The sequence below is a fragment of the Chlamydotis macqueenii genome, chromosome 6 (genome assembly GCF_036417535.1).
Source record: "Chlamydotis macqueenii isolate bChlMac1 chromosome 6, bChlMac1.mat, whole genome shotgun sequence".
Classification (NCBI taxonomy): Eukaryota; Metazoa; Chordata; class Aves; order Otidiformes; family Otididae; genus Chlamydotis; species Chlamydotis macqueenii.
In genome coordinates, this window is record NC_141561.1 from 7,527,501 (window position 1) to 7,549,642 (window position 22,142).

The 22,142-nt window shown below is 40.2% G+C and overlaps 1 protein-coding gene across 10 annotated transcripts in view; it reads right to left on the bottom strand.

Moving 5' to 3' along the window:
* Nucleotides 1-21,400, bottom strand: part of CCNT2 (cyclin T2) — a 27,678-nt gene extending 6,278 nt beyond the window's left edge. For 2 of the 10 annotated variants that reach the window (XM_086750405.1, XM_086750407.1), the window contains exons 1-9: nucleotides 21,149-21,400; nucleotides 20,291-20,372; nucleotides 12,707-12,835; nucleotides 11,600-11,660; nucleotides 10,539-10,601; nucleotides 4,245-4,290; nucleotides 2,815-2,978; nucleotides 927-997; nucleotides 1-700 (exon numbers count right to left, since the gene is read on the bottom strand). The exon at nucleotides 1-700 is cut by the window's left edge. In XM_086750405.1, coding sequence (XP_086606531.1) covers nucleotides 1-700; nucleotides 927-997; nucleotides 2,815-2,978; nucleotides 4,245-4,290; nucleotides 10,539-10,601; nucleotides 11,600-11,660; nucleotides 12,707-12,835; nucleotides 20,291-20,372; nucleotides 21,149-21,345 — 1,513 coding nt within the window. In that variant the 5' untranslated portion in view covers nucleotides 21,346-21,400. Of the gene's footprint in view, nucleotides 701-926; nucleotides 998-2,814; nucleotides 2,979-3,927; nucleotides 4,291-5,105; nucleotides 5,214-6,496; nucleotides 8,251-10,538; nucleotides 10,602-11,599; nucleotides 11,661-12,706; nucleotides 12,836-16,323; nucleotides 16,418-20,290; nucleotides 20,373-21,148 lie in introns of those variants that run through there. The other 8 variants (XM_086750408.1, XM_086750406.1, XM_086750409.1 and 5 more) reach the window with 8 other exon arrangements.
* Between the last annotated feature and the right edge of the window lie 742 nt (nucleotides 21,401-22,142).

Genomic DNA, 22,142 nt, shown 5'->3' on the forward strand with positions numbered 1-22,142 from the left:
CAGGCTTCTCTGCATTGGCAATAGGAATTTTCATTTTTATAGGAGACGTAACAGAAGAACTGCTGGCTGTCTGTGGCTGCACGTGTTTTTTATGCTGCTGCTCGCCTGGGGTTGCTACGTAGTGTTCTCTCACATCCAGTTCAAGGGTTTCTAGTTTGCGCTTCTCTCTGTATTTATCCAAAGACATTTTTTGAGGAATTATTACAGGAGCAGCAACTTGTCCATGGTGCTTGTTTCCTGACTTATGAGAATATTCTTGTTTGACAGTAGAATGCTCAGCAAGTTTGTCAGGTCTGTGATGTACTCCAGAGTGCAACTGTACAGACGTCCCTGGCTGGAAGTTCATGTTGTACTGACTAGCAGGTAACGTCTCCTGTTTCTGAGAGTATATTTGTTCTGTCCTTGTTTGTTCTTGATGCTGAGGCCATTCCTGGTGCGATGCCAAACTGTATGAGGTACTTGGCATTCCTGTAGCTAGTATTGCCAAATTTTCAGGTGCATGACTGTCTGGAACAGAAATACTTCCTGAGGTAAGAGGTACCGGTGCAGGAAATGATGTTGATGGTTTTTGGAAACTTGTGTTTGCAGCTACACCAGTAACTGTATCCACCAAAATGGAGTTCTGGACCAAAGATGAGCCAAGAAGCGAGTTCTCAGATACCTGTCCATCACCTTTAGGTTTCCTGGCAGCCTGATTAGCCTAAGCAAAAAGGAAAGACTTGAGAAAATACACAGCTTAGAATACTTGTACAGTGCATTCTAATTTAGCAAAAAGGTGAGTGCAAAAGCTGACTCACGGTTTCAACCCCCTAACCCAGCTGCAGGAATAAAGAACAAATAAGATGTAACAAGTTTTTCCCTTGGTTCATAATTCTCCTAGAAGTTCACCTCTTTTTGCTAGACACTGTTATAGGAAAATGTCTTACCCGCCAATTTCTAATTCTCTTGAGCCTGCTAGGTGTTTTCTCCAGTATCTGCAGAAACTCGTGAGTTAGCTCTGGGTAGAAAAAGAATAGAACAAAATCCATTTCTTACATCTGATTCTGTAATAAGCAGGTTAAGCTTTAAGCATTTTTCTAGACTAACAGCATGCAGCTTTTGCAGTAGTTACCACAGGCTGCACACAATTCTAATTGTGTTTTAATAAAAAAAAATTGTTAGACATATGTTGAACAAAAAAGGTTATGATATTTCACTATGACTGACTTCTAACCGCTACATACATTCTGAAAAATAGGTTTGAATTTAAGATTTTGTTTTTACTCTTGCAGAATTTGGATTTGTTACACCAAAAATTTCTAGACAGATCTGCACAAACATAGCTCCTAAAATAACATACTCGACATTCAGCTTGGCCATTTCCTGTATTTAAAGTTTCCTTTAAAATATACATTTCTAAGTCACTGTTTCAGTCATTCCACTGAACTTCAGGAACGATCAATAACAGCTCTGAACAAAATATAAGCCATCAGCCCCTTCGAAGCACTTTGTTTTAAACAACAGTTTTTTATTAATTTGTGTTCAAGGCAAGGTAGTTGTCCGTGTTAAAAAACTGAACGTCCTTGCAATTAGTATGTACAAGGAAACTTAGGTCTCTGTGCTTGTCAGCTGCAAATAAACATACCTTCCACTGAAATTTAATTTTAGTCACAAGCTAAAAATAATTAGGTACAGTCAGAATTTGAATATGGAAGTAGACCTCTTGCAGGTCTGGAAGAACTGGCTTCTCCAGAACTCCAGCAAGCACGTTATAAATAAAGCTGCTCCCAAGTGCAAAACTGTCTTAGCTCTTTGGTCTGCCTGAGTCTATTCCACACAACAGCTCCATAAATGCTTGAAGAATTAAGTGGTGTTCACCATGAGCTCACAGCACACATCTTGTGGGATGTGAAAAATCAAAATGATGCATGCTTATCAACAGACAAAACCAATGGCCAGATGGGAAGGAAGGCAAGGTGGTATTTGGAACTACAGATAAATATGAAGAAGCCTACTAAGACACAGACATCTGAACTTGCAATTTCAAGCTTGCTCTGTTCTGTGCTTTACATGCCATCTACTCAAGTTTTCACTGTCAAAAAATAATATTGCCATTAAGAAATAAAAGCTCAGCAGAGGAAAAAAGCAGGCCATGGGGAGCTATGCTGGGCCATACCAAGCCTGGAGGCCTCCGCCACTATTCTGAAAGAAGTGTCTCACTCTAGAACTAACAGCAAAGTTCAGTAGATGGATCTGAAAGCCCCAGAGCCACCACCTCCACTACAGTAGCATATGTAGGCCCTAAATTCAGACTCCACTGTAGTAAATACTATTTCAAAAGACAGTAAGCTTTCTTCTGCATAGAAACCATTTAACAAGAAAAAATATTTTACAGGAGTTTGAGGTATCACTAATCATACCAAATGGTTAACACAGAACAACCTTCATCAATACGGCAACTTTACGTACAGCCTTAAGAACAGTTGTTTCAGTGACAGTGAAGCCATAAACTTGTAAAATGGTCAGGACTGCATGGATTTGCACTGGCAGATCTCCATCTCTTTCCTGGTTCTGGAAAGCACTTAAAAGCAAGATTCTAACTTGCACCTACAAAAGGTATGTGGATATCCCAGCCCACGGGATAAAATAAAAAGGGTCTCAAAACTAAGTTTGTCTGCTGAAGTTCTCCCCTCTCCTATACCTTTCCCTCACCCAAGGATCCGGTATGAGAAGTCAGTAAGACTTAATTTAGGCTTAAAGCTATGCTTTTACTATACTATGCTCCCACTTTAACAAACCCTAGAATTCCGAGATATGAAAGGCAGTATTACTCACCATCTAGTAATTCTAGAGTAACCGAAGGATCTACGTATTCCCACCAGTGTTTTCCATCAGTTGATACTGGAATCTCCCAGTTGGACCATTTGCAGGCCAAGTGAATGCACACACATGCTATTACTGTAGGCTTGTACTGAAGACAGAATGTAGTGAGGTGAAGACTGTTGCACACATTTCATAATGAGGAACCAAAGGAAATCAAACATGTAAAACAGAAAACCCAAACAAATCAACCATTAACATACAGAATAAGATAACTTGTCAAGCAACAGCAGTTAATCATTAGTTCATGGAACATTTTTCTGATTAAGTTCGTAAGATACCTTACTGCCTTAAAACATAGGGCAGGGGATTTATCTGGTAGAAAAGTTTAATTTGCTTTTGCTATAAAAAGTGTGATGAACAGTAAATAAATTTACCAATTATTCTACTGTACTTAAGTACTAAAAAGAAAGAACATGGTCAATTAAAATTCTACAGTAAAAAACATACAGCTGGTGATACAGTCTCCAAATTAGAAGGTACCCAACAGTTCCAAAGGGGCCAAGTGAATTACTTGGGGGCTTAGCTTTCACTAGGCCTTCAGCTTCCAGCTGGCAGCAGCACAAAGGTAATGGTTCAGTTTCACTGCTTTATCACAGCTTTTCGTAACAGCTGTTTCAAATACAGAATGCTGCCCATCAAGGAACCACCAAGAAATATTTATTTGGAAGAATTCTAATAACCAGCAGACCATTGCTTAAAAACTATCTACAAATAATGTAGTCCTATGAAATAAAGCTCAAAGTTATTTTAAAAGAAGTAAATTGAAATCATTGAGAAATCAAATTCCATCTTTCTACAGCAGACTACATATACAGAATCCCCATCTGGAATCCTGTAACTTTAAATTTATCTAAAGTACTTAAGTTTTAAAACTATATATAAAGAGCTGTTTCTAAAAGGAAGAACATTGGACTACTACTAGTGTATCTGAAAAGAAAAAACAGCTCATTGAAAAGATCTTAGGCCAACTACAATTTTATAAGTTAAGACTGGATCAATATATTCAAAGTTAAGAGAAAACTGCCATTAACTACAAGTGTAAACTCAAAATAGTTTTGTACTTACCAAGATGCTCGAATTTCTAGGTTAAGTTTAGCTCTTTGTAATCTTTAGCTGCTATTCAGGCTACCAATTTTAGACTTATGCACTCACAATCGAGAAAAATGTCATCAGAAAGCACCACTACACTTCTCATTGTGCATTTAACCCCGCTGTGCCATCAGGCCCTTGTACAATACACCGCACTGCACCCAGGAAGGTACCACCACTGTAGATGGCCCAGTCTCCTGTTGCAACAAGGGTAAGACACATGTAGGGGGCCCTGCAGTAAAGGAAGCTATAGTGTGCTACAACAGTGCAACAAAGAGGTTCAGGATAACAACCTGTTGGTAGCCATGAAATAGGATGTCTGTGCCAAATCCTTGCTTGCTGTAAGAAAAGAAAAACAGAGAGATTAAGTGTCTGCGCTAACTTGTCAGGTCCATTCCAAAATTAAAGCTATTTTACCTTCCAAAAGCACCACTTGGTATTTCCACAGAACTGCTCTGAATTTAGCTGACTAGCCTTTCAAATAATCTTTTCCAAGATACAGAAGAGGCCGCTACATTCAGTAACTGGCGATGGACCAGTCATTCCATTCACTGACCCTCCCGCCGTACATCCCACAGGACAGTTTCCCTTTGCTTATCTACCCTGTGAACGCCTCGCACAGGAGAGCGCTCTCTCCTAGTGAATACCTGACCTGCTCCCCGCCCTCATTCACAATGACCCCTAGCGTCACCCCGGACTGCAGTAAGGCAGTCAGTAAAAGCCAATTCATAGCACTGTGCAATTCTGCTCTTGGCCAGGAGCATGGAGCACGGCAGGACAGCTGGAGAACACCCTCCCACCCCCCAGCACCTCCCCGAAACCAGCCACGTCTCCCTCCCAAAGCCCTACAACACAGCAAGCTCCCAAGCTAGATGGTAAAAAAATTAAACAAGTTTTCTGCTCCCTCTAATCAAGAGCACTGCACTCAAAACATTTTGTTCTACACTTTTGTTAAACCTATGGCAAAGCTTTGATAGAAAATAAACTCCTCCATTTTAGTTACAGTCAGAAAAAAAAAAAACACAACAAAAAAAGCCACACAAGACTGCAATGTGCCAGAAATGAAAAGCTAACGACTTAGGCTGTTACAGCCACCTAGCACTGACCCCTGCCCGTGAAACCCCAACGCCCCTCACTCAGGTAAGAGAACTTACTGTAACATGCATATAATGGAATAGCTGGGCACAATGGTTTTAACTGAAGATTGAATGCAGCCTTCATTGAATTCTTACTTTGACACTATCACTTGAAATCAGTGCTACCTGCAGAAAGTGTATTGTTGAATTTTATGTCAAAGGGAACATTGTCAAACTTTTATTTTAATAATAATCTTGCCATAAAGTTTGAGAAAGACTGCAATGGCTTTTAAAATTTATTTTTTAAAAAGCATATTAAAAATGTGATTTAACTCAACTTCTAATGATTGCCAAGGAGTATAAATCAGATTTGTCTTTATGCTATGCAGCCGGGCAGCGCCATAATCTGAGAAGAATGTGGAAGTAGCAAGGTAAGAGGATCCATTCCTACACACAAACTCTACAAATCCATAACAAAAGATGAACTGACAATGTGACAGTGTTATACTGTAATACTTAGTTTGCAAACTATAATGATAATTGCACGCCAGATAACCATGGAATTCAACCTTTTCCTCTCCCTCCTATCAGAAATATCTATGTCAGTATTACCAAAAAAGAAAAAGTGAAATGAGACTACCATCACAAAACAAATGAAAATACAGAATGGTTGAATAAGACTGAAATTTATGTCTTGCTCTTCATTTTTTACTGAAGTAACATTTAAAGGATCTTCAACGATTTCTACATTCAGTAAAGTTACAACATGTTTGAATTAAGGGACCAGACCATGAAGCATCTCTACTCTCACTGAAACGTCCCTTTTGAACAAGGAAGAAAAGCAGATGCCAGAAAAATTTCTATCTAACATCAGCTTGAAAGTTGAGTAAATCAAAACATACCTGGAAGAAAAGAATCACATCCTGAAACACACATTTTAGCCTCAATCAAAAATTAATGTGCTAAATATCTTACTTATACTCCAAGCAGTATGATACTGTTTCAACTTATTTACAGCTAAATAATCACCATTGCCAAAACCAGCAAGAAATTTCAGCTCACAACTAAAGCCTATGGTAACACCAGGCAAAACTGGAAACATTCGTCCCAAACTCTTCTCTTGCATTTAGGACAGCTTTGGTTTAGTAGAATCCATCACTAAAATTAAAGCTAACGAATTTTGGTTCCTGTATTTTGGTGTGTTATTTCCTTTATAGTAGTGGAAAGTGCATCTCCAAATTAAAATAATCTTGAAGGTTAAAAGAAGCCAGCAGAGCTTCTCTGTTGTAACTCACAAGTTGCAGGACCGATGACCGTGATGCCAGCCATTAATAATCAGTTTTATATTTTATCATTCAGGAGCGATTTAAACCACCCACCCTGTCTCACTGCTGCAGAAGCAACCATAAGGCAGGGGATTACTGAAGTAGCAATCAAGATTTGGAAACAGGACTTGCTGTCCGATATACCTTCCAAAAGGCTACTGTCTCCAAGAAATTCCCAACTGGAAACCAAAATGCTTTGCAGTGGGCACAGCCACACAGTTCAAGTGGTGTAACTCCAAGGTATCCGAGTCTTTTCTTCAACACTAGGTTATCCTGGATCTTGAGGTAATCATGAAAATATGATTGCCAAGTCACCCTTAGGAGAGTGTAGCTGGCCATGCCTAGGACCCTCAGAACATACGTAAGCGTTCCCCGGAAAGAGGAGACTGCAGATAAGCCAGTCAGTATCAGACAGAAAGCTTGCTGAAGTCCTTCTGGGGAAAAGGAAAAAGGCCACAGGCTCTGAGTAGAGGTATGCTGCTGGATGCCTGTTGTATCTGGAAAGGGCTGGAGGAGGCCATGGTGTAGGCAATCAGGTCTGAGCAGTCCTGGTGGCTTTACTTTCTTGAACGTATTTAAACCTTGGGAACAGGCCTGTTAAAGCCTGAGGTGAAAGTTCAGAATGTGAAAGCTGCCTGTAGCAGTGCTGGAGTGCAGCTGGTGTTTACAATCTTTCCACACCACTCAGTATACTAAGATTTAAATTCTCCTCATCAGAATACCCTCTGAAAAAGCATATGCATCTCGTCTTTACAGCCCAATTTAACCAATGACAGCTGTGCACACAGATTCTACACTATGTGCAAAGAATCTGACAGAGTCATTTCCACAAAAAATTAGTGAGGACCATGGGTGTTCAAGATACCTGATAACCTGCAGAGTAGTGAGAACAATCCTAGAAATCCTTAGGATCCAATCTTCAGTTCCCAAAGAAGGTTGTGTACCAATACAAAAAAAAGGAATGACTGAAGACTTCTCAAGATGGAGATGAGGATACAGATTCCTCCCCTTCAAGTTCCAGCAGAAGCAGACTGGGAACAAGCTCTGGTGCAAAATCAGTCTAAGAGGACCATGGCATGGTCTCGGCACTAGGGCAGTTTCACTGCTGATCATTCAATTAGCATTCAAGTCAGTAAGGTAGTTTGGCACCAGAACAGTTTTCGGTGGTTTGTTTTTCTTTTTTCTTCTCTCTTCACTACTGGAGCATCCTTGGAATGGGCACTGGAGCTTGCTGGCAGGCCTTCACAGATCCACTGCCTCCAGATTCCTTAGAGGACCTGTGGGATCCTAAGGAATGATGAAGACTCCTCTTCTCAATCTCTTGACACTGAGGAAGAATGGTGCAGAAAAAACACTGAGCCTACACCATTCTCCTTGTCTACTGTACTGACCAAACTGTAAAGATGGAACAATTTAATGAACCCACGAATCTTTGAAAACCTGAAGAAATAATTAGATACCTTATGCCTGAACATCATAAGTCATTATGTATTCATCCAGTCACCCCTTATCTACAATGATCTGTGTTGTCTAATACTACTTTCAGAAAGGCTTTCAATCTTAGAGATGAAGAACTCAACTTTTTCCTTAGTTGTACATTGAAGCAATTGCGTTTATTTGCACCAGTTCTCACTTACTAGTTCAGCTTTGGCTTCCAGCAATCGATTCTGGTATGCCTCTACTAGACTTGACAGTCTTCTGACAAAGGACTTTGCTGAATCTTTTGAGCATCATCAACAGAATCTTAATTTTGTTTTTAAAGATAGCAGCTTACAGATTAATACAGGTAACAGTGACAGCATAAAGCACATTATCCTGAATGCAAGACAACAGAAAGTGATCTAGAGAATCAGCCATCCTTGTAGCCACTTAAGTTTAGTCAGCAAAAGTTTGAGGGACCTGGGCATCTTCTGGCAATTCAGTGCTAAGCTGAAACCTTGAGTACACTTGCATATCTCAGCTAACTTTGTTGCTTCTCTTCTGATACTTAAATAGTCAGTCACATTGTATTCCTCCCTTCCTTCTCCCCACAAACATACAGTTGAAAAGTTTTAATCATGATAGTCTTTGATAAGTTAATCATCTTTAATAAAAAAGGTATCTCTGCCTTATAAATAGTGCTTGTGGTCCAAGAAGACAGGTTACCAGAACTGGATGAAGCAACTCTGCATTTCTTTAGCTTCTCCCTCAATCCCTTTAGCACTAAAGGCACTGACAAGTCTTAAGATATATTTTGAAGGCTTCAGGACTGGATATCTCAGTGTTGTATCTATTCACATTAAAATAACGCACTGCCTAATAAATAAATGTTAAGAGAGAGAGAGAGAGAACTAGAATCATACCACTGGATCTTTGAAGATACATCACTGTGCCCAAAAGCCCATCTCTTTATTCACTCAATACGTAAGACTAGGAGGGGCATATGCTGACAAGAATTCCATTTCCATACACACATACTAAGGAGCACACTTACTCCAATGAGCTGGTTTTCAAGCATCAGATGTATGACATTCATTTTGTACCAGTCCTTGAGGTACACGGATTTTCAGCCCTCACTGCAGTCTTCAGATTTCAAAACTTGGTATAATTTTGGATTCTAATTATTTTGTTAAACTATGCTGACATTAAGTACTAGCTTCAAAATGTCAAATTTTAAAAGTAGCACGTACCTTCAATGTTTGAGTTTTGTCAGTACGCACAAGTAGCATATGAAACACACAGGAAAAAGCTGAACTGTCTTTAGAGTGGCATCTACCCTTGACTAAAGGAAATAAGTTTGTGTAGCAATATGCCTTTCTTCTTGTATGCTTGAGCCAAATACACCTGCTAATGTGGAAATCCTGATCCAGCTACAATACTGCCTGCCACCCCTCCCCACAGCCCCAAATACCAAGAAGTACAGGGGCTCACACAAAACAGTGAAATATGTGCTCATGTTGATACTGACCAACAGCTAACAAAACACAAAGCAAAACCCTATAGAGCTACTGATGCAGACCGTTGAGACGTTAGGTGCAATTAGAGTTATGTACCAAGTCACAATCAAATCTAGATGGAAAGCAAAGAATCATTATCTTATAGCAAAAATAGCAATAAAGCTACTTTATGTGCAAATAAGTCACACAGCACCAGCCATGCTTGGAATCAAACTCTGAAGACACTACACCAGTGAGCTACCTTAAAATGACAGATACTTTTCCTTCAAAGAACAGCTTTAATTTTAGAGTTACTACAAAACAGACCTAGTTAACACGATTAAGTTGCACCTAACTTTCCTCTATTCTATAGAGGGGAAAAAACACCCCAGAATTTTCAGAACTTTTAAACACTTAACTTTGCATTTTTCAGTGCAACAACAGCTAATGACTAAAGACTAACAATCATGGTCTAATCATTTCCAAACACTTTTTAATTAAGGAACCTAATTAAAGTGAAAAGCTTATTTTAGGTGCTTTTACAACTGATTCCTAATTTTCTTCATCCTCTATCTTATGAGAGGATTTTTTTCCTTTTATTTTTTTCTTAAGCTCCAAAGGAAACCAGTTTAAGAATTAAAAAAAGGTGTGCCAAAATTCAACAAAATATATTGAAGAACAAAAGAGGTTAGCTAGAGTCACATTAACGAGTTGCATACAACTTAGAGGATATGATTCTTTAACAAAAGGTTTAGATTTGTGCTACCATCCAAAACAAGTACACCCTGCTCCAGAAACAGAATTAGTCACATCTTGAAGTATTTGCATGTGATAGCAGATCTGCTACGCACTCTCTTTATCCCTCAGTTCATTACCTAAAAAGATTTGCTAGGCAGAAAGCTAGCATTAGCCATCAACCAATATGCAGACTAAAGTTTATGTTGTAAAACTACTTTAGAGTAAAAACAATCAACCCAGAATGATACTAAGCAGCTGGCTATTCAGTTTCCAACATGCTTCTGTCACTTAAGAAAACATGGAACCGGCATTATTAAAATCAACGCTAATAAGCAAGCAAGAAAATTATGAATGACACAGAACTGGACTCTTTACCAGACTCTACAGGTTAAGTTAAAGTTTTTAGGAATTAGCTTTAAACAAACTCTTTGGATAACATAGTTGGTGAAGATTGTATTAGACAAATAACATCACCTTCGAATTTTACTGGAAAGGTAAAAAAGGACTTACAGAAGCGGTTAAAAGTCACTGACCTCTCACTAATTGCGTACATTTCACAACATCTGTGTGTGGATGTTCAATGGTAATCTCAAAACCTAAAGAGTTAAGAATATGTTTTAGAACTACACATTTCCATCTGTTAAATAAAAAACCAAACCCCCTTCCTTTCCCCAAAGACCTCAAAATGCTTGCTAAAAACATTCCTTCAGTAATCTCAAGTCCTAAAAATATACATACTTGGGAAGTTACTGTATTTTTAAAGCTGAACATACGTGAAGAGTTTCTAGTACATTAATGAGTCAGTAAAAGCTGTATTACAGACACACTGAAATACATCTGTGTGCACACACACTTTATTCATTCATTTCTGGGACTGTTGCATCTATGAAATTACAAATTAAGTCAATTTGTAGGTCAGTGACTTAAGAAACCTTTCTTTGTTTATGATACTATTTAAGAATTAGGTCACTACTGTTAGCTTGTTTTTTCCCCCAATACAATATACTCAAACCGGTATTTAAGAATATCTGAGTAAGTCAGTGTTCTCAGGTCTGCCAGCTGTAATTGTCCCTATGTTACTTTAAAGTCAGAAGAGTTTCTTACCAGAACACTGCATTTCAAATTTTGGAATCATCTGAAGCCATTAAATGGTTACACTATGACTTGCAATGTTCAGAGGTAGTAACCCTGCTGAATTACATACTGTCATTCTCTTGAAAGGCAAAATGGGGGAGAGTGCTTTGTATAAAGCTCTTCCCAAGGGCTTCAGTACACATGCGCAGCTAACCTAGCGTAACATGTTACCTTGTATGAAGAAATACCAACATAGTTACTAGTTTGGAGTAAAATCCATTTGGAAGGGTACACATTTCTACCCCATCAATCTGTCAGAAACATCTATTATACAAGTGCCTTTTTTTCTCCAAAGTGAACACAACAGAACTGCTGATACGAAACTCAATTCACAGGTCAGAAGTTGCATACAAAAATAGTAAAACTCTAGCGTACCAACAGCACATCAAATATACAGTTACTCAGGCCCCATTACTTCTTCATGGTAAGTTGTCTACCAGAGATATTCAGAAAGACATACCTAAAGTTTGAAGCATTATTGTTTCAAGTATAACCAGCTCTTGGGCTTGCTGAAGGTATGCCTGAAACAAATAAGCAAACAGGTCAAGATGTAGCTATCTATTGTCTCAAAATTTTAATCATACACTTCTTATTTGAATACTGGAAAGAGCAACACAAGTTAAGACCACTACCCAAGCCAGTTAGAACTGACAAGTCTGAACACTTCACTGTGGCAACACTTTCTTCTACCAGTATAAGGGTGGCTGCAAACTCAGTTATATTGCAGTAAAATTTACTCAGTTTGTATCTCATATAATCTATTCCAGCAAAGCATTTTTGGGAGAAGGCAGGGGGTTACTGTAAGAATTATGAAGGCTTGCCAATGCAAGTTAACTCAAATACCTTTAGGCAGGTTATCCATTTTACAAGTACTTTAAAAATACAGCTGGAGATACTCCGTTGGCCTGAGTTAAGCTAGTTTAAACTTGTGGGCTCAAATGCACCTCCACGTGTCATTCCAGGAACTGGGAGCACAGCAAAGGTGCTCAAATAGTTTTATACATCAACTGAGGTCCAACTAGCTCAGCCTGACCTTCAAGTAGAACAACTCTGGTGCACTTCCACCACACTTCCTCGTATGTTTGGTTTCGGGAAGACTCATCTCAGGAAAGAAAATGGGAACTATAAAGTAAGTGGAAGCTGTACAAGCTTTGGCAAATGAAAGGAAGATCAATGCATAGCAGAGGCAGCACGTAGACAATGGCGCACAGTAAGCCTCTGGTTGAGAAAAACACAGTCTCCTGAACTCCTTTCTGAACACACTGTGTAACTTAGGGAACCACACACGAAACCCCTTATTTAACGTCTAGTCTAGTCTTCTACTATATGTGTAGATGTCTTAAAAATAATGCAAGTTCAAGATGGAGCAATCCAAAGTTTCATAACACAAATATTTGAGTCTTTAATAAGTTATATTAAGTAATACAAAAGACTTAAATAGTGTAGAAACAAAAGCTTTTTTTTTTTCTAGTTCGCAGACAGCAATAATCCAGTAAAATAATAATATGTAACAGATCATTAGATGAAGTATCATCTGGTTATGTTTAAAACCATGACTTCCACCTACATCACTCTTTGTATCCAGTTGTGGCTCCTGAGGATGCAGACAGGCATGTGCTACTTTAATAACATGTTCAAGTTTCCGTGGCTGTTCTTCCACTTTTGCAGCCAAAAACAATGCCGTAGGAGATATTATCTGAAGAAGAAAAACATATATGCATTTTTTTAAGGTTTTACGAGTAGGACTTGAATTTTTATGGAGAGTCTAAACTGGTAATTAGAAAAGGCTTAAGAAGCTGGATTTGTTTGTGATGCGGTCTTTTTTTTTGTTGTTGTTTTAACAATTCTGAAATCATTCAGGGCAACAAAAATAACTAGTCATGTTTTATGTTATAACTGAAGCAATCCTCTCAGCAGCACAGGGAAGGAGTGGCATAAATGCTAAATTACATTGGTAAGACGTCTGAGGTCAAACTAATTCTAGTTCAACATAAAAAGAATAGATTTGGACCAGAACATTTAGTCACACTAAAACAGGCTGTTTCAAGTTAAATATACTTCATGAGAAAGTTCCTCCAATTTCTTGGACAACTGTGAGCCATTACACCATCTTTTCAGTAAAAGTCAAAACAGCTGATGACAAGTTCTGCTAGCATTTGATTCTCCTAAAAAGCAAGAAATTTTGCAGAGAACTTCAATAAAAACCAGCTTGTTCTATAAATACAGGTTGTATAAGTAAAAGCTTACTCTTAGAAACTTTACCATACACCCATCAGTATCTGGAGAACAAGGCAAAAGGATTCACAAACTCGCACTTACATCAAACGTTAGTAAAGATTACAAAGTACACAAAGATGAAAATTTTAATAAAACTCCAGGTGTCATAAGCCGGCAGCAAAGCACCCATTCACCGTTCAGCATCACCCAGGAGTCAGCTACGAAGTACAGTTTTGATGCCTCGTTGTCAGCTAGAATGACTGATGTATCTACATACAGAACAGGGCTAACCATGGATGAATTAGAAGAAATAGGGTCCTTCTTTCTATGACAAAGTTGACCATGTTGAATAGGAATTAAAATGACAGTAGAAATCCTCAGGTAGACATCAGCAGATTTAATTGGTTAAAATTAATCCAGTATAAAGCACTTAATCAGAGACTGAAATAGCTGCTTGTTCAGTATTTAATTAATGCATGGTGCAAGCAGTGCAGGTATTGGATTGATCATTCAACGCCCAAGTAGAACTAGACTGAATGAACTGAATAGCAGCCATGCTCTCCCCTTAAAGTGAGGTTTGCTTCCCCCTCCAGTTCCTTTGTCAGCCAGTAGCCCTTGGTGATGCCAAAATGAAACATTTGGTATAAAAATTCACAATATATGAAAAATTGCAATGTACTAATTATCACATCTAAGTGATAACTCATTACATTTCAGAAGCTTTGAAATGTATTGAGGGAGTACTTTTTGCCTCCTTAAAACACTATGAAATATCCACTTGGATCTTAAGTAAAACTTGTAAGTTGGCAGACTTCAGAGAAACTGACAACTTGGGAAGGTGATAACCTTGATGCGCAGAAATGTGCCATGAAAAAATCCAGTATTCTTAAAAAAAAAAAAACCACAAAAAAACAACAAACCCAAACCGCCCAGAACAAGTCACATGGAGCAAATTCTTCCACAGCGGAGACAAAAGAACTACTTTCTTTTGAAGAAGCTTGTAACTTAGGCCTTACAAATGAATTAAATAAAAAACTTAAGTGAGATGTTGCTGAACAAGGCCACATTAACACTGTCTTAAAGACTTGTGACGATTTTTGAGAAGTTCCTACCCACATTGTTTGAAGTAATGATTTGAAGTTCTGGAAGAAATTCCCTTTGCTAGGGACATACTACTTGAAATCTGTCTCACTTAGGCTGGGAGATAAACTTTTAAACGCTAAATGCGAAGGAAAGACTTTGTGGAGTACAGAAAGCTACAGTAACAGCAGCCTTCAAGTGCCAGAAAAGGTACAGCAGCACACACATGTAAAACTCCACATATGCATGTCAAATAAAAAAATTTTATACAGCAGACAAACTGTGCTCAAGCGCAGTAGTGCAAGAAGCAGTACAAATCTCTCACAGTTGTTTCACGCATATAAGCCCAGTGTGCTTCAGTGATTTACAGCAGGCATAACTGAGGAAGGTGTTTGAGGCTAGCACCTTCTACACCAGGGCCAGCGTAAGAGGAAGGATTACATTCTCAGACACAATCCCGAGCTTCTGGGAAAAGCCAGATTAGCAGACAGGGCTAGGAAGCCCTAGAAACATGAATCACTGCGAGAAGAAACGAAATTGGGAATGTTCAAGAATCAGAGTTATGAAGAAATAAGTTTGACAAGACATTGGACAGAAACGAGGAAGTATTAATGAGAATACCAGAGAGACTAGACCTGGTTCAGATTTTTTTTCTTTTACTACTCAGGAAAAAGGACACAATGAGGTTGACCATCACAAGCCGAAAACTATGACTCAACACAGTGAAGTCACTGAGGAAGGGAAGTTAAGCCGTGAAGCGCCTAGAATCAGAAACAGAATGGGTCATGGGAAGAAGCTTTAATATAAAATAAATAGCAGATCCTTTCCATCCTCCCCAGGATAATACAATTTCCCTCTTTTAAAAAAAAAAAAAAAAATTAAACAAAACCAAACAGATATTCAGTCAGTAACCTGTAGCAGTGCCTTACTGCTGGGCTGAAGAACAAAAGCAACTGCACTGTTAGCAATGACCTGTTGCTCCCTGCAGTTCTCCCCCTCTCTCTAGCCTCACCATCCCCACCAACCATCACACACCTGTCCCCAAGCACCTGCACTCAGACCTTACTGTTTTTCTGGCTTTGTGTACAAGTTTAATTCAAATATATCCTAACACAAAGTCTCTTTCTACATAGTTTGTGGGTATAGTTACACATATACACGGAATTTCCACAACTGACCTTTCTGAAAAATCAACTTCCAACAATTACCATGACTGAAAATACTGGAATTTCACAGAGACATTCTTCAAAGCAAGTCACCAGTAATTACACCATTACATCATTAGCAAATTCTCACTCACTATTATTCTATGTCTGACTGCACTGAAGTTTTACTTCATTCCAAAAAAGCACCTTCTTCATCAGGCTGTCTCCAAGGTATCTTCTAATTTACTGAAACAGATCAGTTCTGGCCAAGAAGTCCCCACGCAATTCCTGATCTCTAAGACCTTACATAAAACACAGTTCTGGAGGCTGATTGAAGCCAAACTGATTAACTGGCATTTAACTTTAGTTCATCAGAAATCCATGTACACTCCAATCATCTATTTCCTTAAAAAAGAAGTGTTGGCTTCTGCCAAATAATTTAACTTCTTTCTCTTGTCTAGGACTAGGGTTCTCATTCCCAGTAGGTCAGTATTTTTGTCTCCCTTGGATTTATTCTGGAAAACAGACATCCCAATAAAATTTCAGACTTGGCATGCATACAGTGTTCAGTGAAGATGACATACTAGCAAAGTTACTCAAACACTTTCATTTATTTCCAACTCTTAAAAGAGGCAGAAAAAGCAAAGTAGAAAAAAGCAAAATTAAAGACACAGACTTGACAGAGTTGTAAGCTTCCTATATATAAATCTTCATTTGACATAAACAAAAATAATGTATCTACCATGCAACCAAAATGTTCTTTAAGACTTTGAGAAATATCTTCTGAACAGGTGATTTATGAAATTAAATCATTTTTTTTGTACTAGCTGAGAATCCCAGAAACCAAGTCCCACTGAAATAGAAAAACCAAAATATAAGAGCCTTATTATCACAGTTCAAGAGCATTATACAGTAAGTTTTATTGGTAAATGTGGTACAAGTCCTTTTTCACTTAAAAAGTACAAAACATATTGTAAAGTGTTGCTACAACGAAGGCATTCAGAATAATCTCAGAATATATCCAGCATGCATGTATTTTTCTGCAAACTCTCTCTCCCTTTTAATACCAACATTAGTATGTTTTTATATGTGATACAAATTAGCTTAAGACATTAAGCTGTTCCAGTCTATGACAGAGGTTTTTCAAGTGCGAAAACAGAGTTCTAAGGGGTTTGGTTTTTTTGGGTTTGGTTTTTTTTTTAATTATTATAACCAGGAGCTCACATTGCATAAAACCAGCAAATACGTTAAACTGTAAGATTAAAACCAGAACTGAAGTGCCCAAAACAGCCTTGCTAAAGCTTGGTGCATATTAAAAGTTTTAAGAATTTTGCATAACTGCAAAGTCAACTGTTTAATACTGTAATTTGGACAGGGCACAAGAGACAAGAAGGGAATACAAAGAGATGGGAAACAAAAAAAAAACCTCCTCCACACAACTCACCTACCTGGCACTTCAGGGAAAAAAAATTCCTCCTGCAGCCTTCCTCAGGCACTTTACTAAGTTCCACTGCATGTCACACAAAAAACCCCTTGACATTATCAAGTATATTTTCAACTGGTTGTCTGGTATTCCACATGGCATTTCTAAGGATTATATTTAAAAATACAGCTACCATTTGGATGCCTTACCTCTCATTTCCAGCATACCAAGGATTTTTCCCATTCTCTGTTCTTCAAATCACTGTGTACTGAAGAATAAGCCTCTAAAAGAGGTATTTGCTACACAACAATATCAAACACACTAAGTACTACAGAAAGAGTATTTACAAAAGAATTTTAATTTTCAAATTATTTTAAAGTATAACAGTCAGGCTAGTAGTTCCCATAAAAAGCCAGCAAGCTTCCTCCCCACCCCGATATTAGCACTGATTAACTTTATACTCAGCAAACCAGTTACCATGCCCTGGTCAACAGTAATGTAGAAAGAATAATCTGTGCTACTGTTGAGGAGATTCACAGTAGTTCCGGAAATGTCATTTGCATGGCTAAGGAGAATTAGTAGTCAGAACATCCAATTCTTCTTACCAGAATTGGTAAAGCAAGTTCCCACCCTGTCACTGGGGACCGCAACCTTGCAAGGTCTTAACTCACTTTGACTGTAACATCAAAACCTCAACACATTCTTCTTTGCAACTAGATGTATGTACTTCATAGATAATCCACAGTAATTCAAAAGTGCCTTCTCGCCCACAGTAACTTTGCAAAAACAGAGATATTTGGTCATTAGAGCAGTAAATGTCACACATTCAAAACAAACCAAGACTACATTAACTGGTATGCAACACTCCCGTGGTTCTACAGGTTGAAGATACTGTTGGGAATTCTGTTCCTTATTCACAGTTGACTCAAAATCTTGAACGCCTGTAAAATTGTTTAGCAATAACTTATCGTGGGGGAAAAAAAAAAAAAAGAATGAAGACAACAGCTATTCAGTAAATTAGCTTCCACTAGAAGACCTGTTTATTAACAATTAAGTGCATGTGACTCATATGAAAGACATACGTGTATATTTGTATAACCCAGCAATTATCTATGACAATAAATATGTGTTTATTGCTTGACTAAAAACATTAACCTACCAATAAAGCAAGAAAACAAAGGCTACATTTTTTCAGCTGGAGATCATAAGGCATTCTAACTAATGGCCATCTAATTTTCTAGCCCTAGCCTTCAGATTCCTTCTCGCCATGGATAAAGATCACTACATCCACACAAAGAAATATTAGAGAAACACTCCATATACCATAGAAAATTTTAGCCAGGTCTTAGCTTCAACACTGCCAGAACCTTACTATTTAATTTCTAAGGGTAAGTTTATTCTTGCAATGGATTAATATTGTTAAATTTTTTTCATCTTGCCAAGTACTCTGGAGATTTGATATTAAGTATTTATTACCGTCCTTGGCTTTTGCTTTCTTTATAGAGAACCTGCCAGATGGTTTGGGAGTATTTTAAAAGTGACTCACATTCGCTTTGAGACCATCCCCTTTACGCTATAGGAAAATAAGTAAGAAAAGGCATTTGCCCATCAGTACACACACAAAGCTGCTGTCTGGCCCTACACTCATGAAGAACTACAGAAAGCAATTCAGTAGGAATCAATATTACTGAGTGCTAACTTGCAGCGCACTTGCCTTTAACTTTTATCTGAATACTATTACCTGAGAATTTATTGAACAATTCACTTCCCTCCCCCATAACAGTTGCAGTTTCCATGGCATTCAGCCCTTACATAGCTTACTTGTGAATTTTAAGATTCATACATACAACTTAAGGCATAGCTTTCTTAACAAGGGCACTATATATCTAAATACTACTGTGCTTCCAGTTCCAAGTGACCAGCATTTTCCAGTGTCCGGTGAAAACACAAACACAGCAGCTAAAAGCTTCTTGCTTCCTAAATCCATCCTAGATTACCAGATGACAGCGCAAAGAGTAATTTAGCAGGCGATGTATGTAACACAAGCCCCAGCTACAGCAGCTCTACAGGCAGTGACGCCTCTCCATTCTAAGCAGCTCTGTCCAGTTTATCTAGTCCACATGCCATCCAGTGTCACAGATAACTCTGGAATTTACCAGAGATTTTGCACAAAAATTATTAAGTACACTTCTGAAATGTACCTACAAACTAATACGTATTTCTTGCCAAATAAACAGCAAATAAGATGTCCCTTTGCTTAGCCAACAATGATAAACAAATCCATGCCAGACAAAACAGTTGGCTAACACTGTAACCCACTGTGTACCTGCCCAAATTTCAGACAGTGCAAGGTTTGCAAGATTCTGCCCCTTGGCAGACCAAAGTCTGCTCTGGTCTAGACCATAACATCTGTCACAGTCTCAATCTGTTTATTTAATAATGAAAAGCCAAGATCTGAGAAAATTCATCCTTGACAATTAGTGGTATACCACCACCATTATTAACTGTCCTTGCCAAGCTGATATAAAATATTGATGTGAAGTACTTTATTTTTAAACACATAAATACCTAAAACATTACCGTTTTTTGAAACTATTGCATCTAATACTGGACATAAAAAAGGACTACCCTTTTCAGGTTGGGATCTTCTGTCAGAAAACCACTCCATTACAGAGAGTCCTTTTTATGAAGAATTCAGTTCTTCATAACATATTTTGTATTCAGATTCAGCACACTCAGTTCAGTAGTTGAAACAAGACGGCCAGCATTTTCTCACGAGATTTAAAGATTTTTCTTGTCTAATATGACTTATCATCAAGCTGCTTAAGGCTGGACCAGCTAAATTAATTTACACTGTTTTTTAAGAACAGACACATAATCCATATGGATACATACATAACCATATTATAATTGTCAGACACACCATCCTAGCACTGTCACCAACTTCATTACGAAAAATGCGTGTTTCTACACATCAGCCTTTCAAACTACAGCACATAAGCACTAGCCAGATTTGAAACATCTAAATGCATTCTTCACACATCTGAAACGTGTTTGCTGACAGTGCCTATTTTTTAATTTCCATAGCAGAAGGTAAAATCTAATTGCCGCTAGGTAAAATAATTCAAGGTTGAAAAGAAATATTATTGCTTCTAAAGCACTGATAAGAAGCCAGGATTCCTATAAACAGACGAATCTTTACAGTCCAGCATAGGAATATAACACTTGTCAGTCAGATTGACAAAGTGATGGGCATATTATTACCGCACATAAAAACCATACTTACATTTCGATTAAATTTTGTGAAGGAATGATGCATATAAAACCTGTGCATGTAAACAATTGCAGTATTTATTGTAAGCTGAGATCTGGGAGATTAAATTAAGGAAACACTACACATGAAGAAAACTGTTTGCAACAACCAAAAGCGATGCACTTTCTACATTAATCACTGCTTTCAACATACTGTCTTCAGCTGAAAATGAATTAAGGACGTGACACTTCAGGACTTAACTGATACTATCACATACTGAACCGCGATTAACACATCTCTTTCCCATCTGCTTCGCAGACAATGCGGCGGTTCCTATCCCAGAGCAGCCAAGTCGCACCCATTGAATGAAAACTCCTCAATGGGCGGCGTACACCGAAATACGGTCTCAAGTGCTTTTGTTTTGCTCCAATTCAACTCTTTCAGTCACGGATTGCAGGTTTTAGCCCTACTCTGATTTTTTTTTTTTTAATCAAATTTAAGACTGCCTAAGGGGGAGATGCCCATTGCAAGGAAAACGGGTCTGGAAACAAGCGGGATCTACTTTCAAAGTGCCCGAACCCGCGGCTGTCGGCACCAGCGTGGCTCGGGCAGACCCGAGCCGCCCCCACGCCCAGCCGCAGCCCCGGCCCGCGCCTCTCGCACGCCGACAAAGGCGGCGAAGCGGGGGCTCCCGCCAGGCTCCTCCTCCCATTCTGTGCCTGCCGGCCGCGGCTCCATCCCCCGGGAACCGCCGAGGGAGCGGGAAGAGCCCCGGGGAGAGCTCCCACGCCGAGGAATGGGGGTGGAAAGGCGCTCCCGCCGCAGCCCCGGCCCCTCGCCTCCCTCAGCCCGGCTCCCGCCCGCCCGGCCCCGCAGGCCCCGCTCGGATACACGTTGAGGCGCTGGCCCATATCTTGAATGAGGTTGGCCGCCTGCTGCCGGTACGAGAGCTCCTTGTCGGCCTCCACGCCGCAGCGCCGGGAGGGCGTGTTCTCCAGCTGCTCCCGGCTGAAGAACCAGCGCGGAGCCGCCGAGGAGCCGCCGCCGCCCCGCGCCGAGGAGCCCGCGCCTGAGCCCGCCGCCGCCATGACACTTCCTCCCCCTCCCTCCGCGGCCCCGCCCGCCGCCGGCGGCAGCAGCAGCACCAGCGGCGGCAGCGGCAGCGCCGCGCCCGGCCCCTCCCCCCCGCCCTCCATGGCGCCTCTCGCGAGAACGGGCGGCCCACCCGCCTATGCGCCCCGAACCATAGAGTCTCGCGGCCGGGCAGCAAGAGCGGCCGCACGGCGGGGGAGGGGAAGGGGGCAGGGTCACGTGTCCCCCAGGGCGGCCATGGCTCCCGCGGCACGTGATGCGGGAAGTAACGACTGCACCGGCCTCGGGGCGGGGGGGAGAAGCTGTGTAATACGGAAGTGACGGCACGCGGCCTGTTTTCATTGGCTGGCCGCCGGCGCTGATTGGCTGCGGCGCGGCGCCCCGGGGTAGATAAGCCCCTTCCTTCCCTCGCGGGCCGGGTGGCGGCGGTTGGTGACTGTGGCGGTGTTGTCCCCACGGGGACCTGGGAACGCTACGCTGCGGGCGAACCGGGCGGGTTCGCTTCACCTGCGAGGGGGGATCCCCTCGGCTAGCGGCTCGGGCCTGCCCTGTACCCGGGGGTGGGGGTGCGCGGCCGCCCGCTCTGCCTGAAGTTTTAAACTCACCGGGCTTCTCCCGGCGGCTTGCCTTGATCCGATTGCCGACTGCAGCCTGGTAATTTCAGTGGTAATAAACGAGCAGTTCGGTTTAGAGCTGTGGAGCGTCTGCGTGGTTTTTGGGAAGGTTAAAAGCCAGCGTCTCCGGAAGCAGGCGCGGCCGGCCCGGCACGGGTGTGTCTCTGTCCCAGCCCTGT